Source organism: Condylura cristata, unplaced genomic scaffold (assembly GCF_000260355.1).
Source record: "Condylura cristata isolate star-nosed mole 26May11 unplaced genomic scaffold, ConCri1.0 scaffold00009, whole genome shotgun sequence".
In the NCBI taxonomy this organism is placed as follows: Eukaryota; Metazoa; Chordata; class Mammalia; order Eulipotyphla; family Talpidae; genus Condylura; species Condylura cristata.
In genome coordinates this window covers 52,249,578-52,272,616 of record NW_004567110.1, presented here as the reverse complement: position 1 = coordinate 52,272,616, position 23,039 = coordinate 52,249,578, and the positions used below count along the sequence as shown (strand labels likewise).

The 23,039-nt window shown below is 37.3% G+C and overlaps 1 protein-coding gene across 3 annotated transcripts in view; it reads right to left on the bottom strand.

Annotated features, from left to right (window-relative positions):
- LOC101630357 (aspartyl/asparaginyl beta-hydroxylase) overlaps window positions 1-23,039 on the bottom strand; it is a 195,362-nt gene that overhangs the window by 27,597 nt on the left and 144,726 nt on the right. For all 3 annotated transcript variants that reach the window (XM_012722985.1, XM_012722984.1, XM_012722986.1), the window contains 2 exons: window positions 21,199-21,288; window positions 16,710-16,847 (listed from right to left, as the gene is read on the bottom strand). In XM_012722985.1, coding sequence (XP_012578439.1) covers window positions 16,710-16,847; window positions 21,199-21,288 — 228 coding nt within the window. The remainder of the gene's footprint in view (window positions 1-16,709; window positions 16,848-21,198; window positions 21,289-23,039) is intronic.

The following is a 23,039-nucleotide window of genomic DNA, read 5'->3' as shown; positions in this document are numbered from 1 at the left end:
CAGGAGATGTCTTATTTTTAAAGCCTTCTCCTAAAACTAATTTCTTGCAGAAAATCTTTAGAGAAACAAGCTATAGCCAAACTCTCTTATTTAACTATTTCCCTTAATATTTTCATTTAGTCAAAAACACACTTATTTCAGGTGTTATAGTCAGAGCAGCAGTCTCTTATTTAACTTTCCAAGCCCTGAGTCCAACCCCCCCAAGATTCCTTTAAACTCTAAATAAAATGTTTATAGTTATTTCCTGATTTATTAAATCTAATATTAACACTCATTTTTCTATGAGGGAAGGTATAAAAGTAACAATTTGATTTTACTTTTTTCTGTTCTATATCTATAATACACTTAATCTCACAAGTTTTTCATATATCTCAGTAAATTTACATTTGGGTTTTATAATATGATAATGAGGAATCACCCACACCTGAGCTATATTATAATGATTATACTTCATCTCACACATAACACTTTTTAAGATTCTTTTTGGCTTAAGTTTAATGCATGAATCACTCTTTCTTCTTTATAGCACAGAAGACAGCTCTACTTTTCTACCATTTGCCAAACATATATAAGCTACACCTTTTTTCTTTCCCTCTCTCTCCCTAAAGATAACCGTCCAGTAGCCCCTTGCCTGCCTTTGATCTGGGTCAGCTGCTGCTGGGTTTGCTACAGAATGGTCATCATTGAATTTCCCTTGGCATCTGCCTGGTATCAGGCTCACCAATTATTAGATTTCAGTTGTTTTAGAGGAAGAGGACAGGACATAGGTTGAATGAGTTTTTGAATATGCCTGAAGTGGCCTTGAATGAATACTTGGCTATGTATAGAGTTCTAGGTAGTAAATCACATTTCCTTAGAATTCTGATCATGCTATTTTGCGTGATAACTTTCAGTGATGCTATTGGGAATTCTGATCAACTTTTTAGATTCCTTTTGTTTTTGGTCCTCTAGGCATTTAAAAAAGTCAGGATAGTTGCAAGGGTGTCAATTCTGCTACTTAATAGCTAAGTATATTTGAAAAGTTATCTAACCACTGTGTGGTGAAGTTTTCTTCTTTATAAAAAGGGTAAAATACTACTACTCCCCTAAGAGTCTCTAAAAGTTTATGTGCTAAAAGTACTTGTCCTATAAATACACATGTACACACATACATCATTATCATAGCTATACACATATACACACATACATACATATGTATATACACACAGGCACATATACACATAGGTATATGGATATGATGATGGGATTTTAAGAAGTGCTCTTTCTTTCTGGTTTCCTGATATTCCTTGGCAATATGCCATAGTGTAAGTGTGGGCACTGTGCTATATTCTCTTTAATATGGAAACCATACATTTCAATTCTGGATTTTCTTCTAGTAGTTCTTTAACAATATCCTTCCCATTCTTCTCCCTTCCCCTCATTCTTTTTGGCTCTTCTTTGAAGGCTGCATGTTAACATGAGCCTCTAATTTCCTAACTTCCTATTTTCTCTCTTTAATTTTTTGTTTTTCTTCTGGAGAATTACTTGACTTCCCTTGTTATACTGCTATTAAGTTTTTATTCTTGCAAAACACTTTTTTTTTTAAGATTCTGGAGAGCCTTGTCTACATCTTCTTTGTACGGTATCTTAATTTTCTTTGTACGGTATCTTAATTTTTTTCATGGATACACAATCTTTTCTTATGATTTAAGTTGGAATTTGCTCCCCAAATTTTCTGTTATCACCAAATTATAGCATTCTTTCAGTTTGTTTTGTTCATCTGTCATGCTGAAGGGTTTTCGTAGGCTTGGTGTTCCTCGGCTGGGCCCTATGAAATTGAGATAGTGACTGGCAAGGGCTTTTGAATGCTGGATGACAGGCCGCACCATGGGGTGCATCCCCAGGCCAGTTTGCTCGCTATGCACCCTAGAAAAATCAGCAACAGGTCTATTCTTTGAGAGCACGCAGCTTCCCCAGTTGCTGTGTGCGCCTCTCTTTGGTGGGCTCTCTGCGGCCATTTATTTCTACTTCAGCTTTCTTGGAACTGCCAAGTCAGATGCATCTCTATTCCAATTTTTTTTAAAGATTTATTTATTTATTCATACAGATCTGGGGTACAGGCCAGAGATGCGGAGGGTGAGAGGGTTCACCAGAGATAGAGTGGGGAGCAGAACAAGCAAACTGACAAAGTCCACTGCTAAGGGGAGCTGCTGGCAGCTCAGGAGAGGTCTGCCGCGCCATGTGGATCTCCTCCGGGGTAGGCGGGGATCGAACTCATGCGGAAGTGGCTTAAGCTTCTTAGTGCTCTGCTTTAACCCGCTGCACCACCAGGAGGGCCTCTATTCCAATTTTTGAAAAGCAAACAAACAAAAAACCTGTTCCTGTTATTACCACCCTCATTTTTTTTTGACTTGTAGATTAACACCATTTTGACTCTTGTATTGTTATTTCAGTGAGATTTCACATTAAATGCATGTTTAGTTTGCTCATCACTAACAATGGATTACTCTTGACAGTTTGCCTCTTTTCTTTTAGATTAGAAAGAACTTGTAAAATATAATTCAATTTTCCAGTGAAACAAACTTCACTAGCCTACGAAATCTTTACTAGTCATTCAAATGCGTGACTAAACAATCACGGAACACAAAGTAATGATTTTTTTGTGCAACAGAGAGTAGTAGACAATAAACAATTCTCAGCATCACAGCTCACATTTTAAACCAAGCTCTACTCACCCATATATTGATTTATTGTCAACCTCATTTCTTTTCACCCCTTTCCTTGCATCATTCAGCTGGCAAAACCCCAAGTCCATGACGTGCTCATTTGATAAAAATGATTATGATGCTTGAAGCTTGACATAAAATCATTTTAATTTATCCTAATGAAACAAAATTCATCAAACTGAGCTTTAGCTATCATCCTGTGTACAGGAAAGTAAGACGTTTCAGAGAAATATCTTTGCTGAGGCACTAATAAATACTGCAGGTTGCAAGGGGAGTTGCTGCAGAAAGTCACCAATAATGTTTGACTGTGAGGGGGTCTAAACACCAGGGACGGCATAGCTTCAGCAACAGAATTGTGCTGTGACTCAGTGCAAGAGGTAGAAAGCCAAAGATCAAGGTGTGATGTCAGCAGGTTTCGTTTCTTTTACACTTTGTTCCTCAGATGGCCTCCTCACCTTGCTCTCACCTGGTCTTTTCTCTGTGAGTGTCCAGAGCCTCCTTCTGTCCAAATTTCCTTTTCTTTTTTTAAAATATTTATTTATTTGTGCATACAGAACTGGGGGACAGGCCAGAGGCTCAGGGGTGGCAAGAGGCTTCACCAGAGACAGAGCGGGGAACAGAACAGGCAGATCGACGAAGTACACTGCTGAGGGGAGCAGCGGGCGGGTCAGGAGAGGTCTGCCGTGCCATATGGTCACCTCCGGGGCAGGCGGGAGCCGAACTCATGCGGAAGTGGCTTTAGCTTCTTAGTGCTGTGCTTTAACCCGCTGTGCCACCAGGGAGGGCCAAATTTCCTTTTCTTATATGAATACTTAATACACTGAATTAGGGCCCACCCTTATGGTCTCATTTTTAACTCTGCTCTTTCAAAGCTTCTATCACCAAATACCTCACTGACCCAGGTTATTAGGGGTGTTGTGGCTTCAGCCTATGCATTTTGAGGGGATAAGCCTGTGACTTTAATACAGACTCAGGTGAGAACTAGCCCCAGTTAAGAAAGCAAAAGCAGAGTGAAGGGAACAGGAATAAAACAAATCAATAGGTGAAGAAGCAGATTTAATATGAACAAAATGAAACAGTCATGGAAAAAGGCAGGAAGAAATATGTTTTTAACACATGGAACAAAACATAATACAAGAACTCTTAGAGTTCAGATTAATGTAGACAAGTAACAGTGTATGGTTAGCTGCTAAAACAAGGGACATTAACAAAACATAGACATCATCAGTTGAGGAGTCCCAGAGATAGATTTGTACCCTGAAAGGTTCCGACTCTTAAGTGGCTTGTGGCCAAAACTATTCTACACAAAGTGTATGCACTAAGTTAGAGTAAGAATGAGTGGATAACAATGGTACCTTAGTACAATGTATACAACATTGGAACTATTTATGGAAGAACATACATGTTATAGTTCAAGATTTTAAGAACTTTATATTTGATATTTTAGAGATAAAGTCAGTTTATTAAACTTAACCAAAAATACCCATGATGGACACAGACAGCAGAGTACTCAGCCTCAGGGGAAATACCGTGGGGTGGGGAAACCCCTTGAGTGCTGAGCTGACATTATAAAGTCAGAGCAAACAGCATGTGAGTCTCATGCTCTCACAGCAAATTCTCTTCGCAATAATTTTAATAAAATCTCTAAGGAAATTAGTAGCATCAAAGGAGAAGTCCCTTGCTGGTCTTAGTGCATTTTAATCAGATCCCCTATGTTTGAGTTTGGATATAAGCATATAGGAAAGCAGCTAACAAATCTTATTGTGGAAATGCAGAGACCAACCCATGGAAAAACAAAGGCTATTTATTCTGGGCTTGTTCTAACAAGGAGCCAACCATCACCTCTTTGATTCTGGCAGGGGCTGGAAGGCAGGCAGGAGTGAAGGAAAGCTTTACTGTGAAAGAAGGGAAGGTTCCAGGTGTGTCCGATTTGACAGCTGCAGGCAGGGAGTTAGAGAAAGGTTGAGTAGGAGTAGGCATCCCTCAGGATTGGATGAGGGTGACTATGTGACTTTCTCTGGTTGTTCCAAAATTGGAATGGGGCCCAAATTAGAGCAGCCGTCAGTTATTAATCAAGTCCTGGCCACTTGGGACCAACTGTCTTACAAGTTATTCTTAAGGTCCTAGAGATAGAAATCTGGCTTCCCAGTTGTTTACTGTAGAAAGTCAACTGTTTCCAGGGTAAGATGCCTCAGGTTGAAGGTCAACATTTTGTTTTTACATATGGCCTGACCACTGTCTGCTTGAGTGCACAGTCTCTTGTTATCTCCACCAAAGGTAAAGGAGACCAGAGGCATCTATGTTCTTACCAGTCTTGAAGGACTGAATTCTGTCTTTCCTAGAGAGTGAGATATAATTTCTTCCAGAAGAAAGGAGAAAAGATAGTCCAGGTTGTCAAGATAAACATCCTAGCTAGGGTTTCAAGCACTCAAGAGGGCAAAGGAGACCCATATTCCTCAGAGCCTTGCCAGATCAGCAGGAACGCTGGCCAAATCTCCAACTGGAAGGCAAGAGGGAACTAATGAATCTTCTCGTCCAGCTCTGCCTACTGGGAATGGAGTTCTGAGCTGTGCTGAGCTACAGCTACAAGCAAAACTCCCAAAGACCAGAGTCTCAAGGGGCTGTAAACTGAGGCTTTCTGTATCTGTGTAAAATAAATCATTTGATAAACAGATAAACAAATTTTGATCTGTACGTGCATCTGTTTAGTTGAGACATCAGTGTGTGTATACAGAATGAAATAGATCGTGGCCTACAAAGTCACAAACTTTAGACCTACCAACCCCCAGGTCCAGCTGTGATTATCCTGAAACATCAAATACAGTGCAGTGAATCCTCAAAGAGAGTCACACATAAAGAGTGTGACCAATTCTTAAGTGTTAATCTCCTACACTGACAGTGAAAACACGCCAATTTGGCTTCGAGAAAGAAAATGATCTTTTCATTTTAGATGATTCAAAGGATATCAAATATTCTATTCCCTTGTTATGTTACTGCAATTAACATCTAAAATCTTAGTAGTATGGCCCCTCTTACTATGGGTTCATATTTAAATATGAAACATCTATGATGGCCGATTTTGTTTTAGTCTTTAGCCCAAACAAAACTATGCAGAAATTTCACCTGTTGATCACATGATTAGTTCTATGGACTTGTGCTGTCATTTTTGGTAAGTACCATTAGAACCCACAAAGTTTAAAGTTTGATTTAGGAAAATAAGTTAATGCTAGAAATAACAGGAAAATAATATTAATCTGGAGGAATTGTTTTTACTACTTCTTTATAGTATACTTTTATATAAAACAGCTAATCCTCTTAAGTGATAGCTTAATTCCAACTGTAAATCTGAAAAAGGTTTGCTTCTTTCCAATAATCTGTTTACTTTAAAAAGCATTTTAGCAAAAATATTCAAATATTTAATCACACCACTAATGTATTGCTGGGCAAGGTTTATTGTCCCAGTGACATTATTTATACACAATGGATTTTCTAATTAATAAAAGTCATTGTCTGAAGGAAAATCACAGAGAACCTATCACCTTAATCCATCATTCTTATACACAATGTCACACCATTGGCGAAGTATTACTTGGCACTCCTCCAATGCTAAAAATACTATAATACGAGGAAAGGAAAATATATCTGTGATGCTATTTTGACGTGATCAACTGCTCTATAAAACTCAGAAAAATGATGCAAGAGTTTTTCTTTATTCCCAGCAATGAATGCAGACAAAGTAAAGACAAAGGGGGCATTTTAGGCTGTTTCCATGCTTTTCCAATTGTAAACAAAGCAGCAATAAACATGGGGGTACAAGTATCTTTTTCAATCAGTGTTTTTGTGTCTTTTGGGTAGATACCTAGGAGTGGGATTGCTGGGTCGTAGGGAAGCTCCATGTTTAGCAGTTTGAGGAACCTCCAGTTTTCCATAGTGGTTGTACTAGTATGCATTCCCACCAGCAATGCAGGAGAGTTCTTTTTTTTCCACATCCTCGCCAACATTTGTTGTTGCTAGTTGTTTGAAGATGTGCCATTCTCACTGGGGTGAGGTGGTATCTCATTGTGGTTTTAATTTGCAGCTCCCTTATTACGAGTGATGTTGAACATTTTTTCATATGCCTGTTGGCCATCTGCATTTCCTCTTTGGAGAAGTGTCTTTTTAGCTCTACTGCCCATTTTTTGATGGGGTTGTTTATTTTTGTTGAGTTTCATCAGTTCTCCGTATATTTTTGTGATCAGTCCTTTATCGCTACTTTTGTGTGAGAAAATGTTTTCCCAATTAGTGATCTTTCTGTTTGTTTTTAGTAATGTCTCTTGCTGTACAGAAGCTCTTTAACTTGATGTAGTCCCATCTATTTATCTTTGCCTTCACTATTGTGGCGTTGGGTGCTCTGTCTTTAAAGATGTCACTGAAGTGTATGTCGTGTAGTGTTTGACCCATCTTTGCTTCTAGGTATTTTATGGTTTCCGTTCTTATGTCTAGGTCTTTAATCCACTCCGCGTTGATTTTTGTGACTGGAGTGAGGCAGTGATCTAGTTTCATTTTTTTGCATGTAGCTTCAAAGGGGGCATTCTAAACTGTAATTTTCTGTTGCTATTGCTTGTGATGTTAGTGTTACTGTAGAGGTTTCCATGCATGCATGTTTACATACAAACAGCCCTGGCATAATGTGGATTAAAAAGGAGAGAGCACAGCTGTAGGTTATGGTGGCTTTTCTCTCTCTAGAAGAGATCTTTTCAATTTGTAACCTAGTAAAGACTTCAATAATGCATTTTTCTTTCATTTTCTGTGTTAAATCCTCCAAAGGCACTCAGAACTTTGAAATTTGTGATATGGGCAGCAACCTACTCAATTTCAATGAAAATGTGCCCCCAAAGTGAAAATTTGCTCTTTCTTCATCAAGTTACATAGCTTTTAAACACATCCAGCCCACCCCTACCCTACACACAGTTTCCAATGGAAATTACACAAGGGACACAATGACAGTTTAAAAACAAGAGGGAAAAACAATAAAAAGAGGAAAAGGGAAAATGAAGACTCTTACTGACATTGCCTCAGGTCTTCAAAAATTGCATGTTACATCTTATTGGAAGAGAATAAGAATAACTGAAATGAAAATATGCTATCTATAGTAGCTAATTGTCAAAGAAAGGCCAGAATCTCGGTTATTATTCTAAAAGAATTTGTGGCCAAACAGAATAGCTCCTTGACCTAGACGCTTCTACTTTAAGAATTGAATGCCTGGGTGGTGACCCATGATCCATAATAGTCATTTGAAATTCAAAGAAAATCTTGATTTGCACGTGTGTGTCAACTAAATGTTCTTGGGCAGTAGGTATCCTCATATAGTAGGCCTCATCAGTTAGTGGTGAGAGGTCGCCTGGAAATTACTTTTGTTTTAAAAAGTTATATTCAATATAAAGGACCAGGCAAGAAAATAATAATAACGAAAAAAATATATACCAGAGACATTTTATGGGGTGCGAGGGGGAATGGGATCAAAAACGGTGTGGGGAGGGAAGTACATTGGACTGTGGTGATGGCACATGGGTGATTTGGTGATGGGAAGCCCACGGGGATTACAACTGAGATGGAAAAGCACAAAATAATGTAAAAATAAACTATTATATTATTAAAAAAATTATACTCAAATATAACATCAACATTTCTGCTAATAAATGAGGTTACCATAGTAAAGTTTAAAACACAAGATAACAGCAAATTCTGAGATTCCTTGTTCTTGGGGACTCCAGCATTGATGTCTAGTCCTGCCTTTCTTCTTAAATAAAACAGAACTTAAAGCAGGCAGGACTAGAGTCCAACACAGAGAGGCAGTAATTTTGAAATAAAAATTAGATGGCAAAAAAGGAGAAGGATATGAAATGTAAAAGCAAACATCAGTGACCTGAGGAGGTACAGATGAGGGAACAGACTGTGAGGACATAGATACCTCAGTCAAATTCTAGTCTGTTGGGCCTCCCTGGTGGTGCAACAGGTTAAGTGACAGCACTGTCAACCTATCACTAGCCACTGCAACATGATTTTGATTCCCAGTCAGGGAGCTGACCCACCTGGCGCAGCAGACCTTTCCTGCACTTCATCCAATCCATCTGTTCTGCTCCCCACTCTGTCTCTGGGGAATCCTCTAATCCTGCCCCTCTGGCCTACACCCTCATTCTTATATGCATAAATAGTGAAAATAAATCTTTTAATAAAACACCCCCAAACCAAATTCTAGTCCTGTCGCCATAAGATTTGGGATGCTGGGCAAATTTCTTAATTTCTCCGCTCTTAACTCACATATACATGTGCACAATAACACCTATCTTGAAGAGCTATTGTAAAGACTAGTAGAATTATGTACCAAAGTGTATAGCATATTGATTATAAATAGGAGATATTTAACACATAGTGCCTGTTATATTATTCCAAAAATCAATTTCAAATTTAGTTTTCCAAGTTATGTTTTGGAAACCAGGAAGTATTTCTCTATGAAACGGTAACACATAAATTCTTTACCAGCCCACAGAAACCTGCTTATTTTTAACATGCTTGAACTCATATATATATATATTTACTCATATATATATATATGTAAATTCCCATTTTAACAGGTTTATTGAGATATAATTCATATCATAAGATTCACTTGATTAACTTTCATAATTCAGTTTTTAGTACAGTCACAGAATTGTGCAATCATCAATACATCTAATTGTAGAAAATTTTCATCACACCAAAAAAGTAAGCCTTTACTTATTAACAATCACCCACTCATCCCATTTCTTCAGTTTGACAATCACCAACCTGTTTTCTGGCTCTGAAGGTCTGTCTCATCTGGACAGTTTATAGAAGTGGACTAATGTAATAAATACCTGATCTTTTGTGACTAGCTTCTCTCAATTATCATATTTTTAAGGTTCACTGATATACCATTTATCAGTACTTCATTTCTTTTCAAAGGGGCTGCACAATTTACAATCTCACCAGTAAGGTGTAAAGGTTCTAATTTCCCCACATACCAGTTAATGTTTTCTATCCCGCTATAGCATTTTCATCTTTGTCAAGTATTATCACATTGTAGTTTTGATTTGCATTTTTCTAAGCATGAATGACATTATCCATTCTTCATGTGCTTCTTGGCCTCACATATCTCCTTTGAATAAATATTTGTTTAAACCCTTTCCCATTTTTTAAACTGAGTTGTTTTTATGTAGAGTTCTTCATATATTCTTATCCAAGTCCCTTGACAGATAACATGACTTCTAAATATTACGTCATTTCTGTGTTTTATTTTCATTCTACTGATTGTGTCCTCTGCAGAACAAAAGTTTAAGTTATGATGAAACCTAATCTATCAGTTAGGCTGCTTGATTACTGCTGCTTTGGGGTAAATTTAAATTAGCAAGTGTGAGTCCTCCAACCTTGTATTTTGCAAAATTGTTTTGATGATTCTGAATTTAGGATCAGTTATTAAAAAAAAGCCATGGAATTTTCAAGTTTTAAATCAATTTGGGAAATACTGTTATTTTACCAGTATTAAGTTTTCTGAAACATAAACACGAATATTTCTGTTTATTTAAATGCTTTTAAATTTCCTCCAATAAGGCTTTGTAATTTTCAGTGTACAAGTCCTGTGCTGCCTTGCAAAATTTATTTTACACTTTGTTATGGGTTACCAAGGGAGCCAAAATTTGCCAGCCTGAAATATATTTTTATGGCACAAGAGTTATTTCCCAGCAAGGGCTCTTTTTTTTTTTAAAAAAAAATTTATTTATTTATGCATATAGAACAGGGGTACATACAGGCCAGAGGTGCAGGAGCAGTGAGAGGATTCACCAGACAGAGTGGGGAGCAGAACAGGCAGATCTACTGAAATACACTGCTGAGGGGAGCAGTGGATGAGACAGGAGAGGTCTGCAGTGCAGTGTGGGTCACCTCCCTGGCCAGGGATTGGACTCTTGCCTAAGTTGCTGCTGCTAGCCTCCCAGTGCTGTGCTTTAACCCACTGTGCCACCAGGGAGGGCCCACAGAAAGGGCTCTTTGAGAGAGATATTTACATACATGTAAGTCTCTGGTGTGCACCTATCTCACAAGTCTGGGAAAACTTAATCTCCTAATTTCTTTTTAATGGAGAAATAAGAATTTAAATTATCATCAAAATCATTCTCCACCACTTTAATTAAAACAATTTATAATAGTGCAGTTTAATAGTAATCTAATTTCAATAGTACACAGAAATTCTACTCTCACTTTGTGTTATTATCACACAAAATATAGCTTTAAATATTATAAAGCAATAACACATGTTTTCAACACATTATGCAGTTGTTCTTAAAATCAGACATAAGAAGAGTAATTAAAAAATAGTCTCTTTTTACCTTTACCCATGCAGTTACCCTTATTAGTTACTCTTTCTTCACGTGGGTTTGGGTTTCCACTTCATTGCATTTTAGCCTGAAGAACAGTCTTACAGAGCAAATGTTTATTTCTCCCTGCTTTTAATTATCAGGGGAAATGTCTTAATTTCTTCTTTATTTTTGGAGGAGAGCTCTGCTAGATAAATAATTCTTGGTACACAGTTTTTCTTTTGGTATTTGGATATCATCTCCTGCTTTCCAGCCTTTATGGTTACAAATGAGAAGTCAGCTCTTATTCACAATGAGGACAGCTTTTCTGTGATGAGCCATCTTCTGTGCCTGCTTTCACAAGTCTCACTCTGTCTTTGTATTTTTTAATATAGTCATCATATCACCCTTCATTTTTGTACAATATATGATTTCTCCATGAAATTCCCAGCACCAATTCACCCATGCACCATCATCACAGTCCCTTGTGCTTTTCTCACCCCTGTCCTGGTCCTTCTCCCCCCTCCTCCCCTACAGAATGTTTCTGAGCTATAGTTGACTGATGACTTTGATTTTTACTTTACTATAGTTACTTTTTTCCTCCTGATTCCTTTTTGTCTTTTTTAAAAAATATATTTTCTAATTCTTTAATCTATTTATCTATGTATCTATGCATCTATGTATCTATCTATCCATCTATCCATCCATCCATCCATTCATCCATCCATCCATCCTTTCATTCATACAGAACTGGGGTACAGGCCAGAGGCACAGGGGTGGTGAGAGGATTCACCAGAGACAGAGTGGGGAGCAGAACAGGCAGATGGAAGAAGTACACTGACAGGAGCAGTGGGCAGGTCAGGAGAGGTCTGGTGCACCATGTGGATCACCTCCGGGGCCAGGGATTGAACTCATACTGAAGTGGCTGCAACTCGCTTGCTGTGCTGCGCTTTAACCCACTGTGTCACCAGGGAGGAGGGCCCTTTGTTTTTTTACAGCCTGATTACAATGTATCTAGTTATCTCTTCTGAGCTTATGGTACTTGTAGTCTACTGAACTTCTTGACTACATACTGATTTTCATTTCATTTGGGAGGTTTTAGACATTATTTCTGCAAATAATCTTTCTATCCTTCCTCTTTCTTCTCTTCTTCTGAACATTCCATTGAGCATAACTTGGTACACCTGTTGGTACACCACAGCTTCTTTTCATTTTATTTATTTTTTTTTTGTGTTCCTCAAAGAGGATAATCTCAATTGTCTTCAAGCTTGCTGATCCTCTTTTCTATCAGCACACATCTATTGTTTAGCCTCTCTAATAATCTCTTTACTCTGAGAACTGTTCATCTCTCCATTGACTTTTAAGGTTTCATACTTTCTGAATCTAGACTTTCCATCTAGTTTTTTTTATACTTTCTACCTCTTTATTAATATATTTACTTGGCAAGATACTGATGTCATGATTTCCTTTCATTTTTTATACACAGTTCCATTTAATTATGTGAACATATCTATAATAGCTGATTTAAAGGTTTTTTTGTTTATTTGTTTGCTTTTTTTTTTTGGTAATTTCAGGATCTGGGACCCTCAAAAACAGTTTCTAAGGACTATTGTTGTTTCCAGCACATATGTTATTTTCCTATTTATTTGTCTCATATAATTTTTGTTCAAAATTGAAAATTTTAGATAACAAAGTGTGGAAACTCTAGAAATCAGATCCACCCCTTCCCCAGCACTTTTTTTTACTGCTGATATTTGTCACTGCTATTTGTTTAGTGGCTTTCTTGGATTAAATCTATAAAGCACTGATGAGTATATTGTAGTATGAGATGACTAGTTTAATGGCCAGCCAGTGAATAGTCATGATCTGTGAACATATGGGAAATCTCACAGCCCTCTGTTAGTAGGTAGCAGAACCAACTAAAATGGTCCGGTAAGAGGTTTCTAGAAGGCCACTAAGGCTGACATGGAGGCTCAAAAATGTTGTGAGGGCCCAAACACTCTCCTACCTCCCATTTCACTGATGACTGATGGCAGCCATCTTGTGCAGTAAGCAAGCACTAGGTCAAAACTGGCCAAGAGAGAAGTATAGAGATAAGAAAGTCTTCCCCCTGATTAACTTCCTTTGAAATCTGCCCCACTGCTAGGCTTCTTTAACATGACTCAATCAAACTCAGTTGTGTTTAAGCCAGGTTCAAGTTGCAGTTGTGATACTTGAAAGCATATATATGTCCTAAAAGCTACAGTAGGGAAATAAACTCAAAAAGAGAACAAGCAAAAGGATTAGATTAGAGAAGACTCAGAAGAGCTCAGTGTGATGCAATCTAAGAGAGGGAGGAATTTTCCAAAGGAAATAATTACTGGTAATGCTAAATGTAGTAGATGTACTGAGGAAGATGTTTCTTCTGCATTATTTCTGCTTTTGATATGTAACCTCTTTAAATCAATCTGTATTCACTGTCACTAAACCAAGGAATTCAGTCTATAAAACACTCAATGGCTAATTGACGACAACTACCTTATAACTGGATTATGATGACTACAGAGTATGCTTTTACAATGAAATACAGAATAAATATGGTCAAGTAAGACTCTTTTAATAAGTACCTTAAAACTATATTGGAACTTTTATTTTGCCCAAGTAAACCAAATTTATCAGTGATATCCACATTTTGTTTAAGATATTCTTTAATAAAAGCATTATGAAAATTTTAAAACATAACCTAAAGTAGAGAGAGCAGTGTTAAGAATCCTTTATCATGTCCATCACAGATTCCAAAACTATCTTGTTTTCCCCTTCTCACTTCTACCAGATGAGTGAACTTTGCTATACTGCCTGGATGTCAAAACAGCCCACTAGTTCTACACTTATATAACGCTACCTTACCTGAATGGAAGCGGATGGAGGAGGAGGTATTTACTAAACTATTGCTGCCTGCAATTTACACCAGCACAGTACAGAGTAGTCCAACCTAATATCCCGTTCAAATATGGAAAAGTGGGTATAAATGCAAAGAAGGAAGATAGTAGTTAAGGGTAAGAGAATGAATAAATAGGAAATACAATGAGGGAAGCATCATATTACATCCATATGTCACCATAGGCTTAAGGAAAAGATATCTCTTAGCTCCATTATAACTTTCAGATGTCTGTGGGGTGACAACATATACTTCTACTTTGGGAACTAACTTGATACAATCTAATGAAAGTCTGTAACCCGCACTAGACTTACTCTGAGAGTCATTATGAATAACTCAATGGGACTCTAGTAATATTATTAATTGTTATGATTCTTTTGTTATAGGGATCCTGTCCAAAAACCAGAGGGATAACCTGTGGTACATTTGGTGCTTGTTCCTATTTCAGGCACATAGCTCCTAAAGTCCTTGGAATTTCTGGATCATAGAACTATCTTTTATTATTCATTGAGAGTTTTTTTTTGAGTACACTGAGTATGTGCTAATGAGGTGACTCACTCTGGGGCCTCAGGATAACCTCAGAATGGGGCAGGTCACCAGGAAGACCAAGTGATCAGAGGATTGGACCTCTCTGCTCTGTGTACTGTCTACTGGGAAGGGGAGGTGGTGCTGAAGCTAAGCTTTCTTGAGTTTCTGGGTCGGTCAATGGTTCACAGGAGGTTCAGCCCAGTTCCACGAGGACAGAGTTCCTATGTTCAGGATACTTCCAGGTCTCATGTCATATACCTCTTCACCTGTCTGTTCATCTATACTCTTTATAACATATACTTTAGTAAACTGACACATGTAAGTTAGTGTTTCTGAGTTCTTGAAGGTACTTTGGCAATTAATCGAAGTCAAGTGGAAGATCATGGGATCCTCTGATTTCTAGCCAGTTGGCTCAAGAAGCACAGAAGGAAACCTGAAATTGGGATTGGCATGGAAGTGGGGGCAGATTTGCAGGACTGAGTCCTTAGCCTGTGTGTGTGGGAAGGGTATATCTATCAGTATATGTCACCAGGGAGATAGTGTCAAAATTGAGTTACATACATAGAATATGCAAGTCAGTGTTCACTGAAAACTGGAGAATTGTTGATGGTATTAGAAAGCACACCTCAAAGATGTAAAGTCAGTTGCTTGAAAACCAGAATGTATTTCTTTATATAATCAAGGTATGTATAGCAGTTAGATGCTCATACCACTGAAGCCTACATAATCCATAAAACAAAACAAAACAAAACAAAACAGATGCCATATTTTGCATTTTGTGTCACTGAAAGTATGAGTTACTTTACCTTGTATTTTACTGAATGTCTAAGGAGGACTTACCAAAGCAATAGTAAACTTCTGACCAGTGTCTACCAAAATGATGTACTAGACATTTACATGGTTTGGATTTAATCTACAAATATAAAAGCTTCTTATTCATTTCTTTTTTAGTCATTAAGTTGTTAGAATCACTTAATTCTCAACCCTACGTATCTGTCACAGCATTTTGACAAATATTTTTAGCACATTTTTGGACAGTCTTACAATCAGCAGCTCTCAAAGTATGTATCAGGTATATCTGGAAGCTCACTAGACACATTAAAATATATGACAATATAAAAAACTCCAAATTTCTCACTTCAATTTTTTGTTTTGGAAAAAGAATTACTTTTTAAAGTTAGTTAAATTCCTTTGCTTTTAAAGAGCTTCAAATAAATATTAAATTTCCCTTCAGTTATACACCTAATAATCACATTGATAGATAGATCCACGCTCCCCACCAAAACTCTTTGGGGAGTTCGGTAATGTTTAAGACGTTCTAAAAGGAAATGTTTTTATTAATTAATTTGTTTTATTCATTGCTCATTTTTGTATAATATTGGATTTCTCCCCTCGTATGTGGTCCCCATAATTCTCCTATTGTCATGGCACCTATGACCATCACCATAGACCCTGTGCTCTTCCCTCCCCTATTTTGTCCCCTTTCTCTCTTCCCCACCTGCTGTCTGCCTCAGATCTACGGTTTGCCTATAAGTTTTGTCTTTTTCCTTACATTTTGCTCATATCCCTATATAGCCTCTGGCCTATATCCCAGTTCTGTATGCACAAATAAATCTTTTTTTAAAAAAAATGACTGGTTGATTGATTGATTTGTAGAAGAACGGGGGTGTATGCCAGAGGTGAGGGGAGTGAGAGGATTCACCACAGACAGAGTGCGGATCAGAACAGGTGGATCTACTGAAATACACTGCTGAGGGGAGCAGTGAAAAAGATAGGAGAGGTTTACTGTGCCATATGTGGGAGGTGACTGAACTCAGGCCAGGTTTAACCCTAGACCACATGGGAAACCCAATTTTTCTTTTTCTTTTTAACTTATTTTGCTTAGCATAATCCCTTCTAGCTCCTTCCATGATGCCACAAAAAGTGTGAGTTTTATATTTTTGATCTCTGAGTAGCAGTCTAAAGGGAAATTCTTAAGGGGACCTAAAGTCAAAATGTTTGAAACTGTTCTTCAAGCCAAATTCCCTTCTTCACCATCAAAATGAAACTTTTGAGTTAATAGGATGAAAAAGATTCTTTTGCAGTACATCTTGCAAATGTCACTGTTGCCATAGCACCTGTTTTGATACTCTAACTCATGAGATGCATCCTTTGATTTTGAATAGGAAACAGACAAGGTTTAGTGAGGATAATGTCTACCTTAACACTCACCTTCACCAACTCTGTGTAGCCTGTTTCCTTTGGAGTCCACCAAGGCTGGGCTTTTAGGCCATGAACGTTGTAGAGTGAGCGCTGCCAAACAGATGCAAAATGTCCCCTCTTGTGTCCAAGTTCATACCACTGATAAGCCTAAAAGACAGAGATTGAACCTCAAAGTACTTTTATTAATTGAAAAAATCAAAGTCATCAAAAGTAAAGTCTTTTTTGACATTTAACTAAAGAGTTTGCTAGTCAAGTGTCTAAAGATGTTACCTGGGTAAGAATATTTGATTAGATATCTAACTATATTATTATATACAATAATACGCAATCTTATATATATATTATATACATTATATTGTTACTGGGTTTCTAAGCATACTATTATAAATATGTGTGCATTTAGTTCACTGCTAGGTTGTGGGCTCTGTGAACAAGTTCACGCTTCATTCACTTTGGTCCCCTGGAGTGTCCAGCACAGAACTAGACTTATTTGTTCAGTGGCCAAATAATTAAAGATTCTAAAGCAGACAGAGGATACTTATATTTTAGCCTTCATTTCTTATGCTCCATTCCTGTTTCCTTTAAAAGGAAAGGGAAAAGGATACGATTGCATTAACACTTCAAAGATATTTACACACTGAATAAGATGCTAAAATGGAGAGTAACTTCTTTTCACAAGGAGGTCTCTATATCCTGTGCTTAAGGGGGGGAGGCTACCCCAAAGTAACAGAATGCAAATCTCCCCCTGAATTAAGTAGACAGGAAGGAAATATTATTCTGAGTTGGCAATAAATATAGTGACAGAGTATATTATCCTTTTTAAAAGGGAATTTATGTTCCTTTTTGCTTTCTTTTTCTGCCATAGGGATAACATTTGTGACTTTAGGCTATTTGTAACATGATACAACTTACCTCCGAGAAGACTAGACTAGTCATTTCAGGGACAGCTGGCTAGAGTATGTTGCCACATGGCCCCTTCAAATGACACCCTGCTCATATGCTCTCCTCGTGGCCTCCCGGCACAGTTTCTGTACCAGGAATACACCATTGTCTTTGGAATGGAAGATAAATCTAGTGGTAGATTTAATGGATCTCTCTCCATGATTAGAAGTCTGATCTAATGCTTGGTTTGAGAGTGATCTCAAATGTACATTTCAATCTATAGAAACAGCATTTACTAGCAAGCTGATTATGAAGACACTCAAGAATATCTTCAGATATACTTTAGATATGAATTATTAAGCTTTGCAAGTCTTTTACAACTCATGTCATCATTTTTATTCATTAGAAAGATTAAGTATCACAATAAATTATGACGTAAAGTACTTCATATTTTAAGTCAATGTTTTAGTTTACAACTTGCTGTTGCATGGATAGTTTCAGTTCATGGATAGTTCCAGTGCATGGATAGTTTCCACTAACCCCTAATATCTGCATTTAACAAAAGTTGAAATTGAGATTTTAAAAGGATAAATATTTTGAACTGTTTTCAAGGCTACTGGCAACTCTATTCCATTTTCGTATCATTAAAACAACAACAACAAATTATCAAAATGATCCCTTATATACTTATCTTTCTTATTAACGTCCCAATTAAGAATTTATATGCTCATCACTCTTACATGCCATTCTTGAAATACATGTAAGTTGTAACAGTGAAGTAGTTTCTTTAAAAACCAGAAGCTTAAAATGGTTAATTATCTGATTTTTTTTTAAAAGAATATTTTACCTCTGAAATTAATTTGGCTAGTTTACTTACTTTTGTCCAACTAAAAGATTTTATTTTCTATACCATTCATTGTTGAAGTAGACAAAAATGTTAATTACACCAGATGTTGTTTTGAAACTCTTACAGTCCATTAATTTTTTAATTATCAGCAATTCACTTTAAGGACTAGGTAGATTATTAGAATAGTGAGATAAAAATCATTAAGGAAGACCATAACAGCTACACCTTATAGCCCTAATTCATGAGTCAGTAATCTTAGATTTTAGTCCTAGCCTCAACTCTACCGTGTTAGATACCTGGACAAGTCACTTTACTTACAATGGCATGCTTAAACTGCCTATAGAGTCTTTTCTGACATTAAACTTATACTATTAGATCAAACAAGGCCCTTAATTTTGTAGTTCTCTGACATTTACCTTTTAGAGAAACAAAATTTCACAATAATATATCAGAAATTCCAAAAAATTTTTCTATACTGGTAACAGAGGACCCAATGAACTCAGTCTGATTCCTGTGTTGATTTTTACATTTAAACCATCTACCATAAACGCTGCTAGAAAGTCAATGATCCAGTTAGAATCCTGTGAAAATTTCCTCTTTGCAATATCCCTTTTACATACCAATCGGGAACACTAAAACAGGACACATTTTTAAATGTGTCTTATAGCAATAGCTGCTACACTTCAGATTATTGCCAGGTACAATCTACACACACACACACACTCTCTCTCACAATATAGAAATGACATCTCTAAAGAGATTCAGAAAGCCCAGGCCACATGTTTGGCTTATTACAAGTGGTCTTAGCTGCAGTCTGCTCTGCCCAAAGCTTGTTTCAAAGCAAGGCACAATAAACACTGCTTACGAGAAGGAGGCGCCCACATCAAGCCTGCTGAGAATGTAGGAGCATCACTCAGAAGTAGGACTTCATTTTTATGTTGCACTGTTAGGAGGAGGTCCCTAAAGCATCGGTGGACCCAGAAGAAAGCAAGCAGAAACAGGCAGATTTCTGCAGCCATCACTTGGGTGGAGGGTTCTGGAAGCTGGGGTCACAACCCTGCTGAGCAGGAGGGAAGAGGAGATACAAGAAAGACAAAGACCCAAGGAAGTGACTGTCCAGTCTGTGGCCCTCCACTGACCTTGGTGAGGAGGCCCCTGTTAGGAGGAGATGGAGGAGATAACACGGACTTGAATTTTGGTCCTGGGAAGTGGCTAATTATCATCAAATGAGAAAAGAAACCCAGAAAGAAAAATGGGCTAGAGGAAAAGAAGTGAATTTTCTCTGACACCACGGGGAACACTAAGCAGGCAGCAGACACAGGACTCTGGACTTGAGTAGAACAAAAGAACTGGAATGTAGATTTGAGAGGGTGGGAAATACTGGGAACAGCATGGCTGAGCTGTCACAGGACTGTCATAGTTTGCCTTCCTTCCTCTTTCTGTTCAGAAACAACCAAACCTATTTTAATGAAAAATAACCTCAGAAGTGATTTTGGATTTTGCCTCTGCAACACAGAAATTGAGGGTTTAATAAACCTTCTAGGTCTCTTTCAGGACCTAAAAAGAGTTCCATTCACAAGAACATGAGGATGGTTGCATTCTGATGGAGAAACTCAGAGCATGAGAGTGAATTCAGTTTCAACACCTAATGTCAAGAATATATTAACATGGGGCTTCTCTAGGCATGCTTTGTTCTCCTGAAAGGATGCATCTTTGTGAACTTTTTAAATTCAAGAACTGTGCCATTGTTTGCATATTAATGATAACTAAGCTGAAAGAACAGTCCCATAGGTTTAAATCTCAAGTCTTAACAAGTGTTTTGTGAAATCCTTGTCCTTGAAGTTAGGGCAGTTTTCATCTAAGATGTGAGATTAAATCACAGACTTCTTTCATCTGTTTTTACCCTGGACCCTGAAGTGTTCAAAGGTAAATTAATTAGTGACAATTACATTTATAGCTATCAGACATGAACATTTATCCAGTATTAGATACTATAGAAAAATCTTTCTTATCCCTCTGATTCAAAGGAGGTACCAGGAATTTGCATCTAAAAGAACGAAGGGACACATAGATGATTACTAATCATCAATTTCCTCTCCCTTCTTTCTTTTTACTTCTAAAATCTCAATCTATATCAATTGACTGGTAGGTTAAAAGAGGAAAGGCATGGATATGTGGGAACATATAAAGAAAATGTTGTCAATCATTCACATCTCTATTATCCCAAATTGGTCTGTGTCTCTAGCTGGCAATTACCCCATCACGAATCTACCTTGCTTCTCTGAACTCCCATATCTTTAATAATTTTAGAAATCTGAAGCTGTGTTCTTCCTAGACAGCAATGTAATAGTTAAAAAGATTTAGGTCACAGCTCACCCTCTCATCCCCGAACTGGACAGGAGCCAGCCCAGAGCCCTGTGATGATGTAGGGTGTGAAAGGTGAAATTCTCTGCCTAGCAATTTTCTGCAAACCATGATGGATTGTGAGAGTCTGGGAATTTGTAGTATATGATGTCATGATTAATGATCTAATGTTATGTTTAAAGAAGATGGCTTATGCTAAGGAAAATGTAATAATTATAAAGAAAACAACTAATTTTAGTTACTACATTTTTTGTATCAGTTACTGTCTTTACTATTACAACAGGTACTCATCTTAAACTTGATATTAAATATTTCAGAAGATACTTTACACAATATCCTCCTGGAAATTATTCTCTCCTGCTTTTCTAGTGTTTGTTAGAAATGACAAGTTTGCAAACCTATTACCTCTTTGTTCCCGACTCTCTGCATGGCGTCCCCCAGGTGGAAATAAAATCTCCCATCATCAGTGCCAGGATCTCCAGATTCTATTCCTTCCTGTGGAAAGAAGAGTGTTAGTATTTATGAAAGAATTAAGTGCCAGATTTCAATCAATGATTTACTGAATCTTTATAAATCACAGAAAAATTTGAGGACCAGAAATAATTCATCTCAGTATTAATGGTCGACAATTAGGTTACTGGTCAACATTTACAATGTGAAACCTAAAAATAATAAAATTAAATTTAACAATGCATTTATCATTAACTAACAATATAAGAGTCTATGACAGTAGTGTGATGCTTTGTAAATTGTTCCTTGGGAACAATTCATATTTCAATATCCCATACAAATTTCTTTGGCTGGGTATCAATCACATTTGTTTTGCTCTCCAAATCTGCCCATATGTTAATCTAGGGGTTGTATTCTTGAATCAAAATGTCTAGTTGCTTATAAGATGTTTAAAATAATAAAGACCCAGCTGCAAGTAACAGTTTTTCTACTCAAAATGAGTCCTCATCTTTCATAAATTCTTCATAAAAACTAGTAGGACCAAAGCCAGCTAGAGCCTTGGAAAATGTAACTACTATTGAACAAATCCTTTTAAAACATTTAGCTGATTTTTACCTCAATCTCCCACACAAAAACTAAAATAGAACTAAATAGTTCCCACATAGAATTAAAATATCTAAATGTCCAGGAATTATTTCTAAAAAAATCTGTATCTTCGAGACCTCTTCACAAGAAGTCCATTATCTTTCTTTGTGAAGAAATTTTATTTGTTCACTTTTGGAAAGTAGCAGCAAGGAACAGGAAAAGCAGGAACATTCAAGAAAGTCAGAGAGATTTATCAGGGCTCTTAACTGACAGCCAAATGTTCTTGCTGGGTGGGAACTAAATAACCCTCTGTCTTCCCATCTGTAGGAAGGAGGAATAATCTAAAGTCCCTATTATGTTAAAAGAAATGTAGGGAGAACACTAGTTTAGAAAACCCACATTCCCACAGGGTCTGGAAGGACATATAAAAGATTACTGAGATGTAGCCACACCGAGACGCCCACCTCAAGTGGATACCACGGCTCAGCAACTAGTGCTGGGATATGGGTCAGATGTGATCTTTCAAGAAAAAACAGATATTTTTCACGATTATTTACAATGTTGAGATTCTTTACTAACACAAACAACTGAAAAAACTGAGCTGCCCAAGCAAAAGATGTAAGTTATTTGCAATAAATGCGTTGCTACTTGAGCTCTGTGGTTTAAGAACTGGATAAGAAAGCAATCCCAAGCATGTAATACACTGCAACTTTCAAACAAATTCACAGGTATTTAATCAGCTATCTGTCCAATATGGCAGCTGCAAGCTACACATTACTATTTAAATTCTAAATCATTAAAATGAAAGATTCAGTTCCTCAGCCACACTTGTCCACATCCGGGGCTCACAGGCCACAGTGGCTGCATATTGGAGAGTCCAAATAAAGAACAGTGTCCACTGTGGCAGGAAGTTCTGTTGCATAGCCATGGCATAGAACAAATGTGATTGCAGTGAATTCATGAGCATTTGACCAGACATGAGATGGTAAAAAAAAAAAAAAAGGATGGTACATCTTCATCTGAATTTTTTGAGGTATCTGGCTTTTGAGATTTGACACACTTGGTCTACACTTGCTCTCTTATAACTTGTAGGTTGGCTAGTCCCAGTGTGAAGGAGACTCAGCATGTAATTAAATTTTTTTAAAAAAGATTTATTTGTTCATACAGAACTGGGGTACAGGCCAGAGGCTCAAGGGCAGCGAGAGGCTTCA